Source organism: Macrotis lagotis, chromosome 1 (assembly GCF_037893015.1).
Source record: "Macrotis lagotis isolate mMagLag1 chromosome 1, bilby.v1.9.chrom.fasta, whole genome shotgun sequence".
In the NCBI taxonomy this organism is placed as follows: domain Eukaryota; kingdom Metazoa; phylum Chordata; class Mammalia; order Peramelemorphia; family Peramelidae; genus Macrotis; species Macrotis lagotis.
The window spans coordinates 803,880,844-803,902,389 of NC_133658.1; the positions used below are offsets into that span (position 1 = coordinate 803,880,844).

At 40.6% G+C, this 21,546-nt stretch overlaps 1 protein-coding gene across 5 annotated transcripts in view; it reads left to right on the forward strand.

Moving 5' to 3' along the window:
* Positions 1 to 21,546, forward strand: part of MYO7A (myosin VIIA) — a 138,582-nt gene that overhangs the window by 106,010 nt on the left and 11,026 nt on the right. For all 5 annotated transcript variants that reach the window (XM_074216946.1, XM_074216947.1, XM_074216948.1 and 2 more), the window contains 14 exons: positions 91 to 217; positions 1,903 to 2,022; positions 2,455 to 2,628; positions 5,281 to 5,508; positions 6,357 to 6,527; positions 9,696 to 9,813; positions 11,341 to 11,467; positions 12,201 to 12,370; positions 15,050 to 15,240; positions 16,923 to 17,047; positions 17,635 to 17,792; positions 19,176 to 19,329; positions 20,045 to 20,200; positions 20,792 to 20,897. In XM_074216946.1, the coding sequence (XP_074073047.1) occupies positions 91 to 217; positions 1,903 to 2,022; positions 2,455 to 2,628; positions 5,281 to 5,508; positions 6,357 to 6,527; positions 9,696 to 9,813; positions 11,341 to 11,467; positions 12,201 to 12,370; positions 15,050 to 15,240; positions 16,923 to 17,047; positions 17,635 to 17,792; positions 19,176 to 19,329; positions 20,045 to 20,200; positions 20,792 to 20,897 (2,125 nt within the window). The remainder of the gene's footprint in view (positions 1 to 90; positions 218 to 1,902; positions 2,023 to 2,454; positions 2,629 to 5,280; positions 5,509 to 6,356; positions 6,528 to 9,695; positions 9,814 to 11,340; positions 11,468 to 12,200; positions 12,371 to 15,049; positions 15,241 to 16,922; positions 17,048 to 17,634; positions 17,793 to 19,175; positions 19,330 to 20,044; positions 20,201 to 20,791; positions 20,898 to 21,546) is intronic.

Here is a 21,546-nt window from a genome sequence, read left to right on the forward strand (position 1 = left end):
TAGGCATGAACCTTCTCTGCTCCTCATTTATATTGTGTTCTTTCAGGTACTCACTGCATGAACTAACCCCTCCTGCTTTGTTTTTTCTAGGGATGAAATATATTGTCAGATCTGCAAACAGCTCACCCATAATCCTTCCAAGAGCAGTTATGCCCGAGGCTGGATCCTGGTATCCCTCTGTGTGGGCTGTTTTGCACCTTCTGAAAAGTTTGTCAAGGTAATGTATATATGTGTGTGTGTGTGTGTTTGTGTGTGTGTGTGTGTGTGTGTGTGTGTTGGGGGTGGGGAGAAGAACAGGGGAAAGCATTTTCTTTTCCCAGGTATTATAAATAGAGTAGATGAAGGGCACCTCAGAACACAGCTGGGCAATGGAAAGTGGTTCTGTAGAATCCCCAGGTTGTAAGGTTCTGAGAGCGGAGAGATCACCATGGTCTCTGAAAGTTATCCTGTGTTGGGTAGTAGCTCACACTGACTTGCTTCTTTGGGGTACAAAGTAACTCAAGATTGCTATGATCATTCTACAGAGGAAGAAACTGAAGTTCAGAGAGGGTATCAGAAGCATTAATTAAATGTTTATTATGCACTAAACACCATATTAAACACTGGGATACAAAGGAAAGCAGTCAGTTAATGAAAATTTACTAAGTGTCTGGTGATGATTGCTAACATTTGTATATCACTTGCTTTGCACCAGGCGCTATGTGAAGACGACAGCATGAAAATGATTATCCACAAACCAGCCATAAACAGAGGGAAGGGGTTAGCATTAATGGGGGTTGGGAAAGGGTTTCCACCAGCAAGTGACCCCTATACTGTTAATTCCTTTTTCACATAAGTTCTGTCCCTCCTCCCCCAAACTAGCTGAAAAATCTCCAAAAATTCAGTGATCTCCATCCACAGATGACCTCAGTGGAAAGTGTTGGCAGATCTGCTCCTTCTCTTGAATGGGAGGTGGCTTTGCTAGGGCTGGGAGCAGATTCCAGGAAATGTTCATGGCTTCACCACAATTAGGGTAGGCGGCAGAGCCAGAGACACCACAAGGCTGCATTGTGCTTAGTGGGATATTTATATGAGGGGTAATGTGGTGTAGGGAAAGAGCACAGAAGAGGTGTCTTTGAGTCTCAAATGAGGAGGAAGTCCTTGGTAAACTGCAAGCTCTACAGAAATTTAAGTTCCCATCACTGGGAATTCTAAGTGGCTGTGGGGATTCAAACAAAAGGGAGATCCTTTCTTCTTTTTGGGGGGATGAGGTGGTAGAAAAGCCCCAAGATCATCTGAGCCCTCTGTGGCTGAGATTCCTCTACCAGAGCTGATGCTCTATCCACTGTGCCACCTAGCTGCCTCACTGTTGCTTCTGTCTTCAATTAAGGAAGAATCCTGTTAGAATTGGGTTAGCCCCCCAGAAGTCTCTGAGTTCATCGTCTACATTTTCCCCAAAGCCCTTGTCTTAGTTTAAAGAATTCCAGGAAAAGATTTGGTTTCATCTTACAATATGTCCTGACTACTTGTATGGAAATCATCCTACCTCCAAATAGGATACCATAGTACAATAGAAAGAGATCACTGGGGGTGGCTAGGTGGCACAGTGGATAAAGCACGGGCCCTGGAGTCAGGAGTACCTGGGTTCAAATCTGTTCAATTACCTAGTTGTGTGGCCTTAAAAAAAAAGATCACTAGCTTTGGATTAGAAGCTCTAGGGTCAAATCCAGTTTTGCTTCTTATAACCCAGTATCATGGGAAAGTCAGTACAGCTGGTCTCAATTTCCCCATTTTACAAATGGACTAGATGACTTCTAAGGTCACTCCAAGTTCTAAATCTAGGATTCTCTTCCTTCCATTACTGAATGCAGGTTTACCTTTCACCATTCACTGCTCATCTTGATGTCTTTGTATTTCTGATAGTATCTGAGGAACTACATGAATGGAGGTCCACCTGGTTATGCCCCCTATTGTGAAGAGAGGCTGAGAAGGACCTTTGTGAATGGGACCCGGACCCAGCCCCCTAGCTGGCTAGAACTACAGGTAGGAGCTGGGGTGGACTGATATAGACTGCCAAGTCTTAATCAACCTGTCAATTCAATCGATCAATAAAGTATTTATCAAGCATGTATTATGTGCCACGCATTAGAGACAGAAGGAAAAATAGCTTCTCCCTCAAGAAGCTTACATTTTAATGGCAGAGCACTACCTTACCCATCCTACCTCCTGAAAATCACAGAATCTCAGAGCTGGAAGGGATCACAAAGGAAATCCAGTGCAACATATACTTGAGCAGGAATCCCCTGAACAGGATCTTTAAAATATGACCATTCAGTCTTCATTTGAAAACCACTAGGGAAAGGAAGTCTTCCCTTTTACCTCTGCCATTTGATACTCAAAGTACACTCCTAGGCCATTCCAAAATCTTTCAGCTCTAACTTTATATATGATTTTATTTTACCCCTAAATAACTAGGCTACAAAATCCAAGAAGCCCATCATGTTGCCTGTGACATTTATGGATGGAACCACAAAGACCCTCTTGGCTGATTCAGCAACAACAGCCCGAGAGCTCTGCCATTCCCTCTCAGACAAGATAACGCTCAGGGATCGTTTCGGATTTTCTCTCTACATTGCTCTGTTTGATAAGGTTTGTGTTTCTCAGATTCAGAACAAAAGGCCAGGGGGGAAGGTGTTTGGGATGCTCACCAGACATCTCTGTTCCAGTCCCAGCATTCCAATCAGGACCAATTCACTTCTGTCTGAATCTCATTTCATCCTCTGAAAAATGGGGATAATTTAGTAGGCTCACATGTCCATAGCTCTTTGTAGGTTCCCAGGTTAAGAAAATCATACTAGTGCAAATCATCCCCTTTTAGAAAAAAATAAGAAAACCAAGGTCTAGGGAAGGTGAAGAGACTTCTCCAAAGTCACACAGCTATAATAGTACCTAATGTACCAGTCGGTGTCCTAAGTGCAAAAAAGAGGCATATTCAGACCCTGAACTCAAGGAGCTTAAAATCTAATGGGAGAGACAACAAAAAAGAAAATAGATCTATAAGAGAGGTTGGTAAAGCCTGTCTATAGAAGATGAGATTTTAGTTGGAACTTAAAGAAAGCCAGAGAGGTCAAATAATCAAAATGGAGGAGGGAGAATGCTCCTAACATGGGGAACTACCAGAGGAAGAATCAAAAAATCTGAGAGAGTTCCTGGGTAATTAGTAATTGATTTATTGATTTATTAATTGGGTAGCTAATAATCAATAAATTGATACTCAGTAGCTTCTTTCAGCAACCAAGACACCAACATAAATAGTCTGAAAGCCTTAAATATTTTTGGAAAGGGAATGTCCCAACATGTAAAAATCAACCCTGACTGATGGACATTTATTGTGGAGCAGATTAGAAGTCTTTGGTTTCTCCTGCTGACCACATAAGACTCAGCTCCCTCTAGCTATCTGGACGGAGGAATCCATCTCCATCTAACCCACTCAGGTTGTTTCCTCCTTCATGAACTGGATCCCCCCCAAACTGAAATGGAGGGGTACAGGGAAAGGGGCTCATTTCCTTGCATTCTGTTTACATTCTAAACCAATTTAAGGTCTCCTAGTTGGATGAAGTCTGGCCCAAGAGACTAACTGGCCCTTGACAGGGGCTTGAGCCTTAAGTGGAAGTAAAGGAGAAAAAAATTAATTTATTCCCCCATCACATTTGCGTACACACACACACACACACCCTCATACACACACACTTTATATTCTCATGGCCTTGTGCTAGATACTATACTGAAGTTTCCTTCTCGGTAAAATATGAGGTTTGAGCTATACGGCCTCTAAGGTTCCCTCTGGCTCTACGGCTATATACTTTTCGGAGCTCTGCCCCTGAACACGGCATAGTGAACTGTGTGCACAATATAGAATACCAAAAGTGTGTGGTTCTGTTATTTTCTTTCTGCTTATGTGGACGTGAGCAAATCACTTCACACTCTGAAATTTAATACCTTCATCTTTAAAGTTATGGCAATAAATCTTATACTCCCTTCCTCAAAGAGGAAGACTTTAAAGTACTTTAGAAATGTGAGTTGTTTATTATTATTATTATGTCTTTGCTAAGAAAACCCCAGTGGGGTCATGAAGAGTTGGAAATTGCTGAACAACAACAAATGAGTAAGACAGTGTGCTCAAGACTGGATATATAGTAATAAAATCTGAAGTGCCTGACCCAGAGACTTTATATACTGATCGGCAGGGGTAGGGGTAGCCAAGTATGTCCTATTCCTAGGTAGGAATAATTAATCACTCAATCAACAAATACTAGAAACTGGAGATAAAAGTACAGAAAAAAAGAAACAATCCCTCTTCATAAGCAGTTTATGTCCTAATGGAGCAGATTAGACATAGAAAAACACAGAATAAATAGATGAATAAATGCAAATATATAAAAAATTTATTAAATACAAAGTAATATAGGAAGGAGGGCACCAGCAAATAGGACAAAAAAGGAAAACTTCATTCTAAAGATGATGAAGTTGTGTCTTAATGGAAGAAAGAGATTAGACTCTTGTGAGTTTAAAGTATCCAGATGGGATGCTCAAATAATGCAGGGTATCCAAAATGTCTTAGTGCAGGTTATAGTTTGAATACTTCAGAAATATAAATGCTATATGATTACCAAAAGGGCATCATTTGGCTATTTATTTAAATTTCTGTTATTTATTTAGTTCTATGAATTTTTGGAAAATAAATTTAAGATTTTTAATTTGAACATGTCAGGTCAGTTTGCATTAAGTATTACATATGCAAATTTCTGGATGACAGACTAGTGGATTGGTAACGGAGCTCACCCCTACCACATGATCTCTCCATGAGACTTTTTCTTGTAGGGTGATTACAAAACTGTCATGTATCCATCAAAACTTCATTCACTGAGTAGCAACTGCTGAAACTTTCTCTAAAGTTAAAAAATTGAATAGAATGGTGAATAACACATGACAGTGGTTATCTGGAGCTTGCTCTAAATAATTAACCTTTTAAATGTTTTTCTACATTTGCAGCATTTGTACTTCTGAAGTTATTAAAATCCTAAAGCTAAACTAAGATTTTGGGACACTCTGTGAGAGCCAGAGACAAAGGATATATCAGAGTCTAGGAAAATCTAATTTCAGCTGTGGGTGGAAATCAAAGAGGCTAGTGGCACCTGCTTCTGTTACTGCTGTCATCATCCTCATTGTTGTTAGCAATCTATGACATATTGAATATCCAGCCTTTTGTTACCTCTCCATTGATCTCTTGTCCCTGTTCAGGTATCATCTTTGGGCAGTGGGAATGACCATGTCATGGATGCCATCTCCCAGTGTGAGCAGTACGCCAAGGAGCAAGGAGCCCAGGAGCGCAATGCCCCGTGGCGGCTCTTCTTCCGCAAGGAGATCTTTACACCCTGGCACAACCCCCGTGATGACAGCGTGGCCACCAACCTCATTTACCAGCAAGTTGTCCGGGGAGTGAAGTTTGGGGAATATCGGTGTGAGAAAGTAAGTCTACTAATCTCTTCTTCACTTGGTGTGAGAAGAAAAAGTTGGGAAAAGTTTGCTTGGTAGATCAGACCAGAGAAGCTAAATCTTCTCATTCCCCCCCCCCCCACCATGAGTAAGGATTGTTTCCTTTCTTAGATTTTTTCCTCCATGAGATTAGATCTAGAATGTTGTCTAATCGGCCAAGCCTGGCCAATCAAAGGTTATTATCAACCAGCAACTTGACCAAATAAACTCAATTCTCTGACTTTTTGCTACAGACAGACAGATAGTACTAATAGATAGTATTGCCTTCACCTAGCTCCAAACATACATTACTAAATATTTGTTAATTGACAGACCATAGCCCATAGAATGTAAGAAATGGTGGTGGGGGAATCATTGAAGCAACAGTCCTTATATTGCCTGCCTCATCCTGAGCATCAGATGAAGTCATGCATGGGAGAGTGCTTTCTTAAAAATACAAGGTATTGTGAGTCAGGTCTAAATTAGGTCAGTTCAGATAAGGTTTAAATTTAATACACAATAAAGTAGAAAGAAGGGCAACAAGGGATGAGAGCTAAGCATGGAAGGAAAAAGAGGGAAAAGCTCTAACAGATATCACCCTTAAGCCCAGTGGCTCTGCTTTTCCTCCCCAACAACAACCCTCTAGCGCTCTAGTTTGCTGAACACAACAACAACAACAACAAAAAAAAAAAAAACCCAGACAAACCTAGTAAAGATCTTATTACATAAGAATTGGAGAAAAGGAAGACTTAGTATGGGTTGGAGGAAAAAGCAGAGTTTTCTCAGTAGAAGAGACATCTGAGCTGGACCTTGTTTCACTCTCTTTCTCTCCTCCCTATCAGGAAGATGACCTGGCAGAACTGGCTTCCCAGCAATACTTTGTTGACTACGGGTCAGAAATGATCCTGGAACGACTCTTGAATCTAGTCCCCACCTACATCCCAGACAGGGAGATCACACCACTCAAGACTCTAGAGAAGTGGGCCCAACTTGCCATTGCTGCTCATAAAAAGGTAGGCATTCTTTGGAAGTTGGGGAGATAAAGTAGATTCTTAGGGTAATGGGCTTTCCTTAAAAGAATATTTAGCAGAGTATTGTAAGACCTAGACTCAAGTTCTAACTCTGGTACTGATTTGCAGAATGATCTAGGGAGTTATAATTCATTTGTAACAGCAGAAACAAAGGTTGAGGGAGACAAGACAGGTAAAGGTCCCAAGATAATAAGAGGTGGGACAGAGCTAGAAAGTGTCACTGGAGGGTTTTCCCCCTAGAAGAAAGGACAATTGGTTGTGGCAGATATCGATGGATCAATAGAAATATCAGCAGTCAGGAAATGTGAATTCTGGTTTCAAATTTGGACAAATTACTCAATCTTCTTAATCTTTGGCTTACTCAACAGAAAGAAAGAGATGATGATACTTCCTCTATTTTTTCCATGGGATTATTTTGAAGCTTAAATAAGGTCATAACTGGGAAACAATTTGGTTTAATTTTTAAAATGTCATTTTATTTTTAGTTTTAGATTCTTTTCCTCTTCTCACCCCTTCCCCTACCTATTAAGACAGGAAATACAAGATTCATTTCAAATATGAAGTCATGTGAAACAAATTTCTGCATTATCCATATTTTAAAAAAAAGAAAAAGAAAGAAAAAATTCAATCTGCATTCATAGTCCATCAGTTCTCTCTTGAGTTAGATAGCATTTTTCTTGAGTTCTTTGGAATTGTGGTTGGTCATTGTGTTGATCACCATTACTATAATTTCACAGATGATTTTCTAAATTGTTCTCCTGGTTCTGTTCACTTCAGTATCAATTTCCATCATATTTAAATATTATAACTTGACCAGCCACTCCCCAACTGATGAACATTCCCTCAATTTCTAATTCTTTGCTGGCCATCATGCTATAAATATTTTGGACATATGAGTCCCTTTTTTTCTTGAGTTGTTTTAGGTATAGACTTGGTAGTGGTATTGCTATGCCAAAGGCTATGTACAATTTAATAACTTTTGGGATATAGTTCCAAATTTTTCTCTAGAATGGTTGGACTAGTTCATAGCTCCACTAACAATGCATTAGTGAACCTATTTTTCCTTCATCCCCTTTAGCATTTGCCATTTTCCTGTAATGGTAACCAATCTGATATGTGTAAAGTGGTATTCAGAGTGTTTTAATTTGCATTTCTCTAATTATTAGTGATTTAGTGCATTTTTTCATGACCATAGATAGCTTTGATTTCTTCCTCCCTCTGGAAATTGCCAGTTTATAAACCTTGACCATTTATCAATTAGAGATTCTTATAAATTTGACTCAGTTGCTTCTATCTATGAGAAATAAGGCTCTTATCAGAGAAGCTTGCTGAACAGATCCCTCTCCCCAGTTTCACACTACCCTCCAATTTTAGCTGCATTTTTTGTAGAAAAATTTTTCAATTTTATGTGACCAAAAACCTGTCAATCTCTCTAACTCTTATTTGGTTTTGAACTCTTTCCCTATCCATAGATCTATCCATAGTTTCTTCCACACTCCACTAATTTGCTTATATCACCCTTTATGTCTAAATTATGTACCAATTTTGACCTTATATTGATATTTAGTATAAGATGTTGAGCTATTTCCAGGTTCTGCCCTAGAACTGGGTAATGGATGACAAAGATGCTAAATGGCACCTGCCTTCCCTAGATGTTGAGCTGCTCTCCCCACTGCTAGTGTGGCCTACACATCCTACTGCAACTTCTACCTATTGGGACAATTCTGCTATTACTCTGTTCCTGGTCAACCCCTATGCCAGAGTTTAGAGTCCTGTATGTCTTTCTGAGTTTCCCTAAGGTACAAAATGACTCATTCTGACTTTTTTAAAGTTTTCTGGATCAGAATTTCAGTGATACATTTTCCAAGGGGAGCATATTAAGAGAATTAGGCAGAAATACTGAATCTCATTCTATATCTTGACTATCCATTTCCATTTGGAAATGTAAAACAAAAATAGCATAGATTTAAGACTAAGATTCAGAGAATGAAAATGAGACAATGCTGAAAGTGCTTTGGAAAATAAAAAGCACTAAGGAAATATAATTGCCTGATTGTTGTTACTGAGCATTATTGATGATCATAGTGTTAGTGATATTTATGGTAATAGTTCTGAATGGTACTTATGGTAATAAAGATTGAAGGATAGTATGACTCTTCATGACCATATTTGCAATTTTCATGGCAATGATACTACCATGGTTTGTCATTTCCTTCTCTTGCTCATTTTAAGCATGAGGAAACTGAGGCAAATAGGGTTAAGTAACTACCCAGGTCACACAACTAGTAAGTATATGACTCCAGATTTGAACTTAGGAGGATTAGTCTTCCAGACTTCAGGTTTGTGGTGGTAAAGATGAGGAAGAGAAGAATGGAGGTGGTGGTGATGATAGGAAAGACAATAATGGGGGATGGCTAGGTGGCATGGTGGCATAGTGGATAAAGCACCGGCCTTGGAGTCAGGAGTACCTGGGTTCAAATCTAGTCTCAGACACTTACTAGCTGTGTGGCCTTGGGCAAGCCACTTAACCCCATTTGCCTTGCAAAAACCTAAAAAAACAAACAGACAATAATGCTGATGATGGCAGGATAATGCTGATGATGGTAGGATAATGTTGAAGATGCTGAGGCTGATGATGGTTATGATAAGGATAAGTATAGTGGTAGTAATGTTGGTAATAAAGATGGTGGTAGCAGTGAAGATTATGATAAGTAAAATGATGGTGGTAATGGTGATGGCAAAGACAAAAATGCTAATGATGGTGAACATATTGTTTTACATTTTATTTCTTTTTAATCCCCCCCAGTTACATTCTAAAACAAGTTTCAACATTGCCTTCCAAAACCTTTAGAGTTCCTAATTCTTTCCCTTCCTTCTACCCCACTACCCCTCATAGAGAAAGCAATGATATTGTTGGTGATGATGCTGGTGTGAGTGATGATGATCACTATAATGATGAAGATGGTGGTAAAGATGACTCTGACAAAGATAAAAAAAGAACGAACTTTACTTCATTATCACTCTAGTTTTTCCAGCAAATTTTACTGAACCTTAAGCTTTTTTTCATCAAATAAGAACCAATAAATATCAAATGAGGTCCCCAGCATACTGTATGCTTATGTGTCTTATGGTCTTTCCTTTCTACCACAGGGAATTTATGCCCATAGGAGAACTGATCCTCAGAAAGTCAAAGAAGACGTAGTGAACTTTGCACGTTTCAAGTGGCCTTTATTGTTCTCTAGATTCTATGAAGCCTTTAAGTTCTCAGGTAACATTTCTAGGCTCCTCTCTCCCAATTCCTGGGTTTAGAGACAGAATTTCAGGGATGAAAGAAGCTCTTTTTGTCTGAGAGTCTTTCTCCATTCAGTCAATCAATCAACAAACATTTATTAGGTTATATACTAGGCAGCATGCTAAGTGCTGGGGGTACAAAGACATTTGAAGTACTCAGTGTAAACAGTTTTTTCAAGGAAGAAGAAGGTAAGAATTAGGACAGTATCTGCCAAGGATGTTTACATCAGGTTCCTACATATACCCTTAGGACACCCTCTGCAAGGAGCCCCATCAAACTGTAAATTTTCGGAGGACAAGGACAGAGTTATCTCCTTCCTTGTTCTAGCACACATTATATACATCAGGGACTTGGTCTGTAACATTGACCCAAACCATCTGGGGAAACTGAATTTACCCGAGATCCCTTCTAGAGAAAGATGGCAGACGAGAGTGAACTAGCAAGCCTAGTTCAAGGTGAATCAGTGGTAAATGAGAGCTGTCATGTGGAGAAAGCTACTAAAGCTCACTAGAACTGCCTGTCCCACAGAGGGCCAAACTAGAAGCAGAGAGGAAGTTACCTATAAGGGAAAGAGAATGGCTCCTGGCCAAAGCAATCAATCAATCAATTAACATTTATTAAGGCACTGTACTAAGGAACTGAGATACAAAAATGGTGAAAGACAGCCCCTGCCCTCAAGGAGCTTACATTCTAATGGGGGAGACAGTTTGCAACCTTAAACACCAAAATCTTATTTTCTTTCAGTTCTGTTGAAAGAAAATTTATCTAGCATGGATAAACCTTTCCTTATATTGTGGCATAATGGAAATACAATTGGATTTTTTGCTAAGCACTGATTTATTACATCTGACCCATATGAACTTGGCTCACAGAAGTCAATGCAACTTTACCTATAAATGGCTATAATTCTCACATCAGCTACTGCATGAATGTTTATGAGGAAATCACTGAGTAAACCTTACAACTATAGAGATAGGAGTTACTGTTCTTCAATTTTTAAGGTTAGCCATGGGGATGGGAGGAAACAATATACCTAGTCTCAGTGTCAGGAAACCCCAATAATAAGACTCCAGTGACAGAGTACTCATAACTTTATGAAGCTGTTACACATTTGGGCAGTAGTGATGGTTGAGATACTTTTCCATCAAATAAATTGAAATTGGCCTCCTAGAATCTATTTGAAAGGGATTTCAGAGATCATCTAACCCAAACCATACCTCAACAAGAATTCCTTTTACAATATACCTAACAAATGGCCATTCAATCTCAGCTTAAATATCTCCAGTGGTGGGGGACTCAAACCAACCTCCCTATTACTTCTCCCCATTGTGCTGAGTTCTGGGGCCCAGGACCAAGCAGAGGATGAATCTCTCTCTTTAAATATTTGTAGACAAAATTCACATCTACCCAAAATCTTCTCTCCTCCAAGCTAAACATTCCCAGTTCCTTCAGTTGATTTTTCTATTAGAATTACCATCATCATCATTACTATTTCCAACCCAGGGCCAAGCCTTCCAAAGAATGATGTCATTGTGGCTGTTAACTGGACAGGCATATACTTTGTGGATGAGCAGGAGCAAGTCCTGTTGGAGCTTTCCTACCCTGAAATCATGGCTGTGTCCAGCAGCAGGTGAGGCCAGAGGGATGAGGGCAAGGACACACAAGTGGAGGGCCCAATCAGTCAACCAGTCAGGAGCCAGGCAGGGAGAGGAGGGGAGAAAGAGACAGAGACACGGAGAGAGTATTGTGAGAGAGAGAGAGGAGAGAGACAGACAGACAGAGTGAAAGAGCGAAAGAGAGAAAGACAGAGAGAGAAAGGAGAGACAGACAGAGAGAGAGAGAGAGCGAGAGAGAGAGCGAGAGAGAGCGCGAGAGAGCGCGAGAGAGAGCGAGAGAGAGCGCGAGAGAGCGCGAGAGAGCGCGAGCGAGCGAGAGAGAGCGAGAGCGAGCGAGAGAGAGCGAGAGAGAGCGAGAGAGAGCGAGAGAGAGCGAGAGAGAGCGAGAGAGAGCGAGAGCGAGCGAGAGAGAGCGAGAGAGAGCGAGAGAGAGAGAGAGTGCAGAGGAGAGAGGGAGAAAGAAGCTGATTCCATTATGGAACAGTTTGAATGAGTTTTTCCTTATATTGAGCCAAAATCTCTAATTTCTCTTATTTGGGTCTAGTTCTGAATTGTGGGTGTATCCCACTTTAAAAAATCTGATTTAGGAAAAATGAATCTGAGGAAGATGGTTTACATTATAAAATATTCCTTTTAATAGCAAACTTGGCCCAGGCCTGGGAGACAGGGAGCTGGATGCTAGTCTCACTTCTGCTTCTGATTTCCTGATACTCACATCCCTAACTGCCCCTGCTCTCTCTCTTGCAGTGGGGGGAAGCTGCAGGCTCATAGTTTCACACTAGCTACCATCAAGGGAGATGAGTATACGTTCACCTCCAGTAATGCCGAGGACATCCGAGACCTGGTAGTCACCTTCCTGGAAGGACTGCGGAAGAGGTCTAAATTCGTGGTCGCCCTCCAAGACAACCCTAACCCTGGTAAGTGAACCCCATTCCCATTTCCCTTACACAAAAGGACCCACACCAAGAAGAGATTTCCAAAAGAACTGGGTTCCCTTCTCTTCTCAAGTTCCACAAGTCTCAGAAAATACCTTCTACTGTTCAAAATAAGAATAAGGAGAACAATGACAACTTACATTTTATAGAGAGTGACTCTACACAATGTTTTCATATAACCATCCCTTGAGATAGGTAATCCAAGGATGATTAACCCATTTTACAGATGAAGAAATGGAGGCTCAGAAAAATCACTTGCCCAGTGACTGACAGCCAAGATGGAACTGATTTCTACTACAGTACTCTTTTTGCTCTACTAGCCTTGTTTTCCCTAGGTCCTTTTAACCTCCTGCCACAACTTTATCCTACTCAGCTAGGGGCAGGGAAATGAAAATAGGAACACCATCTAGTCCTACTTTTTGATTTCATAAAAGAAGAAACTGAGACCTAGAAAGTTTAAGTCACACAGGGTAGTGCTAAGCTTAGCTAATAATTGAACCCAATCTGAACCCAAAATCAATTTTTCCCAGACCAGACCATGTCCATGTTCTAGGAATTTACCAACTAAGAGTCAATACCCATGGAAATATATAAAATCACCAGACTACCATTAGGGCTGTAATTCTATGAGTTTCCCTGCTTTGTTGGTCATCTAGGAGCTGGACTGTGAAGAAATTGAAGAAATTCAGCTTCCCCTGGTTCCCACTAGAACAAATAATCCATTTCTATACCACTAGCATCACATGTTTCTTGTTGCTGCTAATTCTTAGACCCTCCTCTTGGTCAACTCCATAGAACAGGGGTGGGTAACTTTTTTCTGCCAAGGGTTATTTACATAGTATACTATCATTTGAGGGCCCTACACAATTATCAACTTAAGAAATTAGCCTGCTCTATGTCAACGAACATTTAATTAATTCACCCCCTAAAAAGCTCCTAGACTCAATGAATTTCAAGTCTTGCCTGCAGTTGCCATGGCTGCACCAGACCAAATGATTTCTCAGGTCTTACACATCCCACAGGCCAGACATTTCCCACCTCAGCCATAGAGGAAGCACAGCCAATTTGCCAGAGCTAATCCTGACCAGATGCATTCCTGTCTATATTAATAACCTACTTGATGTCTTACTATTGCATGAGATGCAACCTGAGATGCTGACACAAACTAACCAAACAATTTTGTGAGAAGTAGGGAAGGAAGGTGGATAAAGATAAACGTTAGAATTCCATAAAATCTGAGGGTAGTATGCTATAGCTACAGCAGGTAGGTGGGGGGCATAGTAGATGGAGCACTAGAGTCAAGAATATCTTAATTCAAATCCTATATTAGATATTTGCTAGCTGTGTGCCACTTCACCATTGATTGCCTCAATTTCTTCATCTGTGAAAAGGGGATAACAATAAAACCTACCAGTCAGAGTTATTTACAAAATAAGATAATAATTATAAAGCGCTTTGGAAACCACCTTTAAATATGAGTTACTATTATGGGGCAGCTAGATGACACAGTATATAGTGTGTTTGGCCTAGAGGTCAGGAAGATTCATCCTGTTCCCGAGGCAAGTCACTTAGTGATGTTTGTTTTAGTTCTTTATCTGTAAATTAGGCTGGAGAAGGAAATGACAAACCACTCCAGTATTTTTCCAAGAAAACCCCCAATGGGTTCACAGAGTCAGACATGATTGAAAATGACTGAACAGCAAAACATTATCATAATAACAATAATAACAGTAATAATACTGGCTTTCTCCTTTTCCACAGTTGAATTGACCTGCTATCATTGCTCTACCTTCTTTAAATTCCATTATATCCTAAGGTAGTTCACTACACTCTAGGTATTTCTAATTCTTTTTTCTAAAGTTAACTTTTTGAACCCAAGTGGGAAAATTTACATTTGTCACTAATTTCATCTTAATGAATTTGGTCCAATTTTCTAGACTGTTGAGATAGTTTTAGGAAGTGGTTGTTTGTTGGTTGTCCCTCTTGGTTTTGTATCATCTGCAAGCTTGATCATTCTTTATTCAAATAATTTATTAAAATGATAAACAATTCAGTGACTTGCAAGGATCTCTGGGGCGATCTATTGGAGAATTCCTGAAAGTTGACTGTTAAGAACTACTTCTGACCATTCGTTTAGTTCGATTGTATCCCATTTCTCTTCATTTTTTTCCTACATAGGGGACACTTTTTCAATTGTTTTGCTGATCTAGGTAAGCTCTCTAGCATTCCCGTGATCAATCAATAAACATTTCACAAGTGCCCACTATGGGCCAGGGATACAAGTACAAAGAATGAAATAATCTACTCACAATGAATTAAGTCTAATGCAGGGGATAAGAAGTAAATATTAAATTATAGCAAAATAAAAAGTCAAGAAATACCAAATAGTTGAAAATAGAGTAGTCTGTCAAAAAAGAAAATATTAATTTGGAATGACCTGTTGTTGGGATGACATTTATCCTGGATAAAATGGAATAGGTCCCCAAAGTCTTTCGATGGTCAATGATAGTGAGCATTATGTATCTTTCATAGGTATGTGCTTCATATGGATTCAGTGGCTTGAAATCATTCATCAAGAGAAGCTAGATACTCTCTTACCTTCTGCTTACTTGTCTTGAGTAAAGAAAGGATTCAGAGACCTCTCTTCCTGTTCTCCTCTAGTGGGTGAAGAGTCTGGCTTCCTCAGCTTCTTGAAAGGAGATCTCATCATCCTGGATCATGACACTGGCGAGCAAGTCATGAATTCTGGTTGGGCCAATGGAGTGAATGAGAGAACCAAGACCCGAGGAGACTTCCCCACAGACTGTGTGTATGTGATGCCCACAGCCACAACACCTTCTCGGGAAATTGTGGTAGGTTACTGGGACAGGCCTCCTGCTGATCTCAGAGCTCTTTGTTCACTTCTTAGGTAATTACTGTATTGTTATTTTTTTTCAAGTATAGGCTATCCTTTCCCACAAATTCTGGCTTGTACAAAAATTCAAGGACACTGATTTAGTAAGAAAATGATAGCAAAAGTAATGCTAAAATGGAATTTAATTAAATTGAGAAGTTTTTTAAAAAAAAGATGCACCCTTTCACTAAAAATCTTCACTTCATTATTTCTAGGAGCTATGATTTCATCCATGTAGGTACTCTCTTACCCCCCCCAAATATCTGTAGAACTTTTAATCATTCATCAGCAAACACTTATTTAGCACCCACTTTGTACCAAACATTGTGCTACATGTGCCACAAATGAAAAATCCCTAATTATGTTGAGTTTATATCCTAATCTGGAAGACAACATGTATAGATAGATAAATGGATACACATGCATATAAATATAGTCTATTGTTGATTCATTAACTCTGAACTCATGGCCAACGGCACAGTAATCTCATGCCTGAATAAAGCTTATCTAACAAATACATTTTCTCTGTAAGACACATCACAGTCTTGTTGGGCTTAGGAATACTGGATGGTATTTCAATACTATGACTGGAGGCCATTTTTAATAGAGAAATTACTAACCAAAGGCACAAAATTGCAAAAAATGTGGTGTGAAATAGACCATGAAAAGGATGTGTTAACAATATGAAATCTGAAGCAAGAAAGCAGAGAATAGTTTTGTTGAATAACAAATGGAACCATGTATGGGCAAATCCAATTTTTTACCACCCTGCACATGTCCACATATGATCAAGAAAGAGTTATGATGACTGATTTTAGAGTTGGTGAATGAGAACTGACTGTCCAGAGGTTCTTAACTTTTTCACTGTCTCTCTCTGTGTGTGTCTCTGTCCCTCTCTGTGGGTCTCTGTGTGTGTGTGTGTGTGTGTGTGTGTGTGTGTGTGTGTGTCTTTTTGTCTCAAGAAGCAGCTCCCAACAGTCTTGATGTGGTTTCTAGCTGGAAAGGGAGAGAGACTGAGGGGTGGGTTGATCCCTTTTGTATATCAACTAACTCATGAGACCTTCTGTATCCAGAAATAAGAATCTTTGTTACCTCAAAAATACAAACCCCTGAGAGATGAGACACATGGGCAGAAAACCCCTGCCTCCACCACCCCCATGCTATCATGGGGTCATCAGAACTAGGAATGGCCATTCTAACCTGGCTCTGTGGAATGGCCCTCACCATAGAAGAAATGGAAGCTTTGTCATCTTAAGGGTGTAGCCTAGATTTGAAGTTTAACAGTATTTGGTATTAAAGTGATCTGTGTGCTCTTTGTCAATCAATCAATTTATAGGTATCTATTATGTACCTATAATATGCTTATCACTTTGCTAGACTGGTGATTCCTATGGAGGTTATATTCGGGGAGGTCTAACTGGTTTTTCTTCCCTTTGCTTTTCCTTCCCTCCCTCTGCAGTGGTTTCCTTCCCTTTGCTTTTCCTTCCCTCCCTCTGCAGTGGTTAGATCAGGGGCTTCTACCCTTGCCTAGAACTTGGTAGCCATGTGATTTCCTCCAAGATTGTGCTCCCTATGAAGGCAGGCATCCCTCCAGACCTTTATGCTCTGGATAAAATTAACATGAGGCTCTTGGTTCCTCAGGCCTTAATCACGATGACCCCAGACCAGAGGCAAGACATCATTCGCCTTTCCCAGCTGCATGTGACAGAACCTGAAGTCCGAGTGAAGCCCTACACTCTGGAGGAGTTCTCTTATGATTACTTCAGGTACCAGCCCCTAATCCCACTGGGAATATGATCCCAGACCCTAATTTGCCATCACTTTCTGGGCCATGATATGGATACCTTTTAAAGATATTATGGATATATACAGGGATGGTTGGATGAGCAATTTGAGGGAAGAGGATCCAGATTCAGGAAAATCTAGTTTTGAATTCTGCTTCATCTGTAAAAAAAAAAATTCACCTATTTCATGGGATAGATATAGGATCAAAGAAAATAGTGTGTGTAAAATGTTTTGAAAACCTCAAATCTCTTTATAAATGTTGGTTCCTCATTATTATTGGGGGAACTTCCAAAAGTCCTGGGATCTAGCAAAGTGACTTACCATTGTTCAGCATAAAAAATATCTTGAGAACCATTCAACTTAGTGGTTTCTGGAGGTTCCTGATGGGAAGAAATAAAAAAGCCCCAAGAAGTCCTTGTGGATTCCCCCTTCTCCCTCTGCTCTTCCTTCTCTACTTTGCCCCTCCCCTTCCCCAGTTCTGCTCAGCCTCAGAGGAATAAAAAACAGGGTTTTGGGATGGCTTCCTGGTTATGACTGCCTCCTATCATCTGTGTTTGGCATCTCCTAGGCCCCCACCCAAGCACACTCTAAGTCGGGTCATGATCTCCAAAGCCCGGGGAAAGGACAAGCTATGGAGCCACACAAGAGAACCCTTGAAGCAAGCCCTGCTGAAGAAGATTCTGGGCAATGAGGAGCTGTCCCAGGAGGCCTGCATGGCCTTCATTGATATCCTGTCCTGAGGGGAATGTGGGGGTGCTAGGGTACAGGGATTGAATGTGGAGGTGGCAGGGCACAGAGAGAAAATGTGGAGATGCCAGGGCATGGGAACTGGTTATGGAGGTGCTGGGGCAAGGGGACTGGCTGTCACTGAGACATAGCAGGGAAGGAGGCTACAGCTAACATGGTTAGCTGCCCTAAGCAAATTTTCTTTTCCTATCCTGGTCCTCAGTTTTCCTCATCTGTAAAATGAAAGGTGGAGCTAAGGTCTCTTCCAGCTCTGATATTTTATAAATCATCAAGGGAAGAATATGAAGGGCTTCCTGCTATGCCATAGCTCTACCCAGGTCAAATTGCTAGCAAAGAAGAATAAGAGAAGGTAAAAAAGAAAGAAGAGGGAAAGAAAAGACCCAAGAAGATAGATACCCAAGATAAATAAGAGACTGAAAAATAGAAATGCATAGGAAGAGAGGAAGGAAGAGTGTAAGAGATGGAGCCTGGGCACTGATGCAATGGATTTAACAACCATTACAATCTGATAACGTGCTATGCGATGGTCCTTATCTTCATTTTTAGAGTTAACCTTAGGTCATCTTTCTTGAAGAGAAAATAAAACTACCAGTCTACTCAAATGAAAATAATAAGACCTTGTGGAATCAAGAGTTAGATGATATAGGGGAGACAGAAAAGGGGAAATGAATAACAAGTTCAAAAATAATAATGAAACAGGACTTCACATTCATTAGATCCATTTGATTCAGAAGATGATGTGGTCGAGAATAAAGGAATGTTGGACTTAAAAGTTAGGAAAGACTGAGGTTCAAATTCTGCCTCTGAAAGTTCTGGGTTGAAATCCTACCTCTCAGCTCACTAGCTCTGTTATCACAAGAAATTTACTCAGTTTCATAATCTTTCAAATGGAAATAATATCACCTATAGTATCTATCTCACAGGTAAGTATATAATGAGATAATATATGCAAATCACTTTATTTTTCCAATTACATGTAAAAACAATTTTCAACATTCTTCTTTTTGTAAGCTTTTGAGCATGATAATTTTCTGCCTCCCTCTCTTTCTTCCCCCTTGTAAATCACTTTTGAAAACTTCAAAGTCATGTCATTGCATCTCCCATTATTATTACCCTCATGACAACTTGGCAGGGAAGGTTTATGGATGAGGATACTCAAAGTCAGAATGTTTTTGTGACCTCTGACTTCAAGTCTAGACTCCTTTCCTAGCACCACACACCTTCCTGAGTTTTTACCCACTAACTTAGAGAATGGATGTTCAATTAGAGGTCACTAAGTATCTATTAGAAATCCCTTCCCCATAGTCCCTGGTTAGGTCATAGTTGGCTCTTGGCTAGTGTTTCCTTGACAAAGTGATATACCCATGCTCAAGTACATGGGTGACTACCCCTCCAAAAGAACCCGCTCTGTCAATGAGCTCACAGACCAGATCTTCGAAGGAGCACTGAAGGCCGAACCCTTGAAGGATGAGATCTATGTACAGATACTTAAGCAGCTCACTGACAACCACATCAGGTATGTAGCTAATAGGATGGGCCCCAGTTGTTGGGCAGGGAAGCTGGTGGATGACAGGAGCCATCTGGATCCACATGCCAAATTCCTACCCATCTCCTAAGGCTTAGATCAAATTCTACCTTTTTGAAATATAACAGGTACCTAAACATTCACAGAGTATCAGGCTTGGAAAGAATTTTATCAGCTCTCTTTTTTAATACATAAAGCAAGGGGAGAAAACATTATCTAAGGTCACACAGTAAATGATTGACAACAGAGTCCAGGTTAGGATCCAAGTGACAGCCAGACTAATAATGCTCCTTCCCTATTCAGGAGTGTGCTGGAGTCATTTCTATCTGGTGCCCTTTGGAGAGATGATTGTTAAATTTTCAGTATGAGCATTTATTTAAAATTAAGAAATCAGCAAACACTACAAACTAGGGCTTGATTTATTGTTTTGTGGAGAAAATGTTAATAATGTAGATTACATTTTAAATAGTGTGTCAAGTCTACTTTTTTCTCCTAGAGAGCCAATTGTTAAACATTTGCTAGCACAATCCTGCCCCTGCTTCAACTAGGAGAATATAATTAGCCATGATGACAGTTCCCTCTTCATTGGAGGAGTGGGAGTCTGGTGCATATGAGAAATCTCCCTGGTCCCACCCTTCTATCCCCACCATGCTGGGGGAATAGCATGAGCTGGTGTGGCATCTGACTTGGTGTCTCTGGTGCCCAGGTACAGTGAGGAGCGAGGCTGGGAGCTACTCTGGCTATGCACAGGCCTCTTCCCACCAAGCAACATCCTGCTCCCCCATGTGCAAAGGTTCCTTCAATCCCGAAAGCATTGCCAGCTGGCCATGGATTGCATGCAGAGGCTCCAGAAAGCTCTCAGGTATGGGTAGACTAACGCAAAATGCAATGTGAATCCTAAGGAGATGGTTCTCAGACTGAAAAATGGTTATTAAATCATGGAAACTCAGAAGTGGGAGGAAGTTGTTGGTCTGTCTGTCTGTCTATCTATCTAGCTATCTTGTCTGTATAGGTATCTTTCCATCTGTCTGCCTATTAGCCTGTCTGTCAGTCCATCCATCCATCCATCCTAGAGCAAACCTGTCTCAGTCTCCCTTTACCTCCTTCATTTCCTATTTTTGATTGTACTTATCTGTGTACTATGAGATGCCATCTCCTTACCCAGAAAAGGGAGATGACACAGGAGGCAAATAGCAAGAAGATGATTCGAGCTCAGGACCTCTGACATATGGGGTTGCAAGAATTGTATTTGCATTATTGTAATGCTTGTGAGGAACGACAGAAAGGAAAAAAAAAACAAAGGGCTTCCTGAGCATCTTGGCCATCTTTAGTCCTGGATGGGTGCCCTTGCAGCTTCATTAGTCACATTGTGCCCATGCTCCTGACCCTCACTAGAGGCCCCAGTTTCCTTGGTCTCTGTGACAATGAGTGAGTGAGATGCTTTGCCTTTCAGAAACGGCTCTCGGAAGTATCCTCCCCACTTGGTGGAGGTGGAGGCAATTCAGCACAAAACCACCCAGATTTTCCACAAAGTCTACTTCCCTGATGACACCGATGAGGTAAGCTAGAGGGTGATGGAGTTTATTCCTTCTCTGCCTTGGGGGAGGCCAGAGCCTAACATGGGTTGCCATGTTAGAACGTGGGAGTCGACAGGAGGAAGGAGCTCTGGAATGGCTGTCATAGGACTTAGACCCAGAAGCGACCTTAAAAATATTCAATCCAGTTTCCTCATTTTACAAAGGAGGGAAAAGGAGGTAAGGGACTTGCTTAATGTTAGCATCTCTGACAAGTGTCCTGCCAGCCTCCACTTAAATACCTCCAGGGACAGGCAACTCACTACTTCTCAAAGTAGCCCATACTAAACTGGAAAACTCTAATTATCCTTAGCTAATTACCTAATTATCTTTAGGATTTTTGTTCATTCAAATGGAACTCATCAGGTAGCTCCTGCATCATGGACTTATGCTATGACCTCTTGGGGTAGGACAAAATCTTAATGATAGACAGGCATGTTTACTGCAATCAAGGTCCTGTGCTCAGCACTAGAGATACAAAGAAGATAAATGGCATGAACCCTGCCCTCAAGGAATGTCTATAGAGGGAATTGGATCTTATACAAGTAGGCATCAAACAGCCTAGAGAATGATGAAGTGCATAGGAAAGGTCAAACTTGGGGGCTTAAGAAATTCAGGAAGGACAAATTTAGAT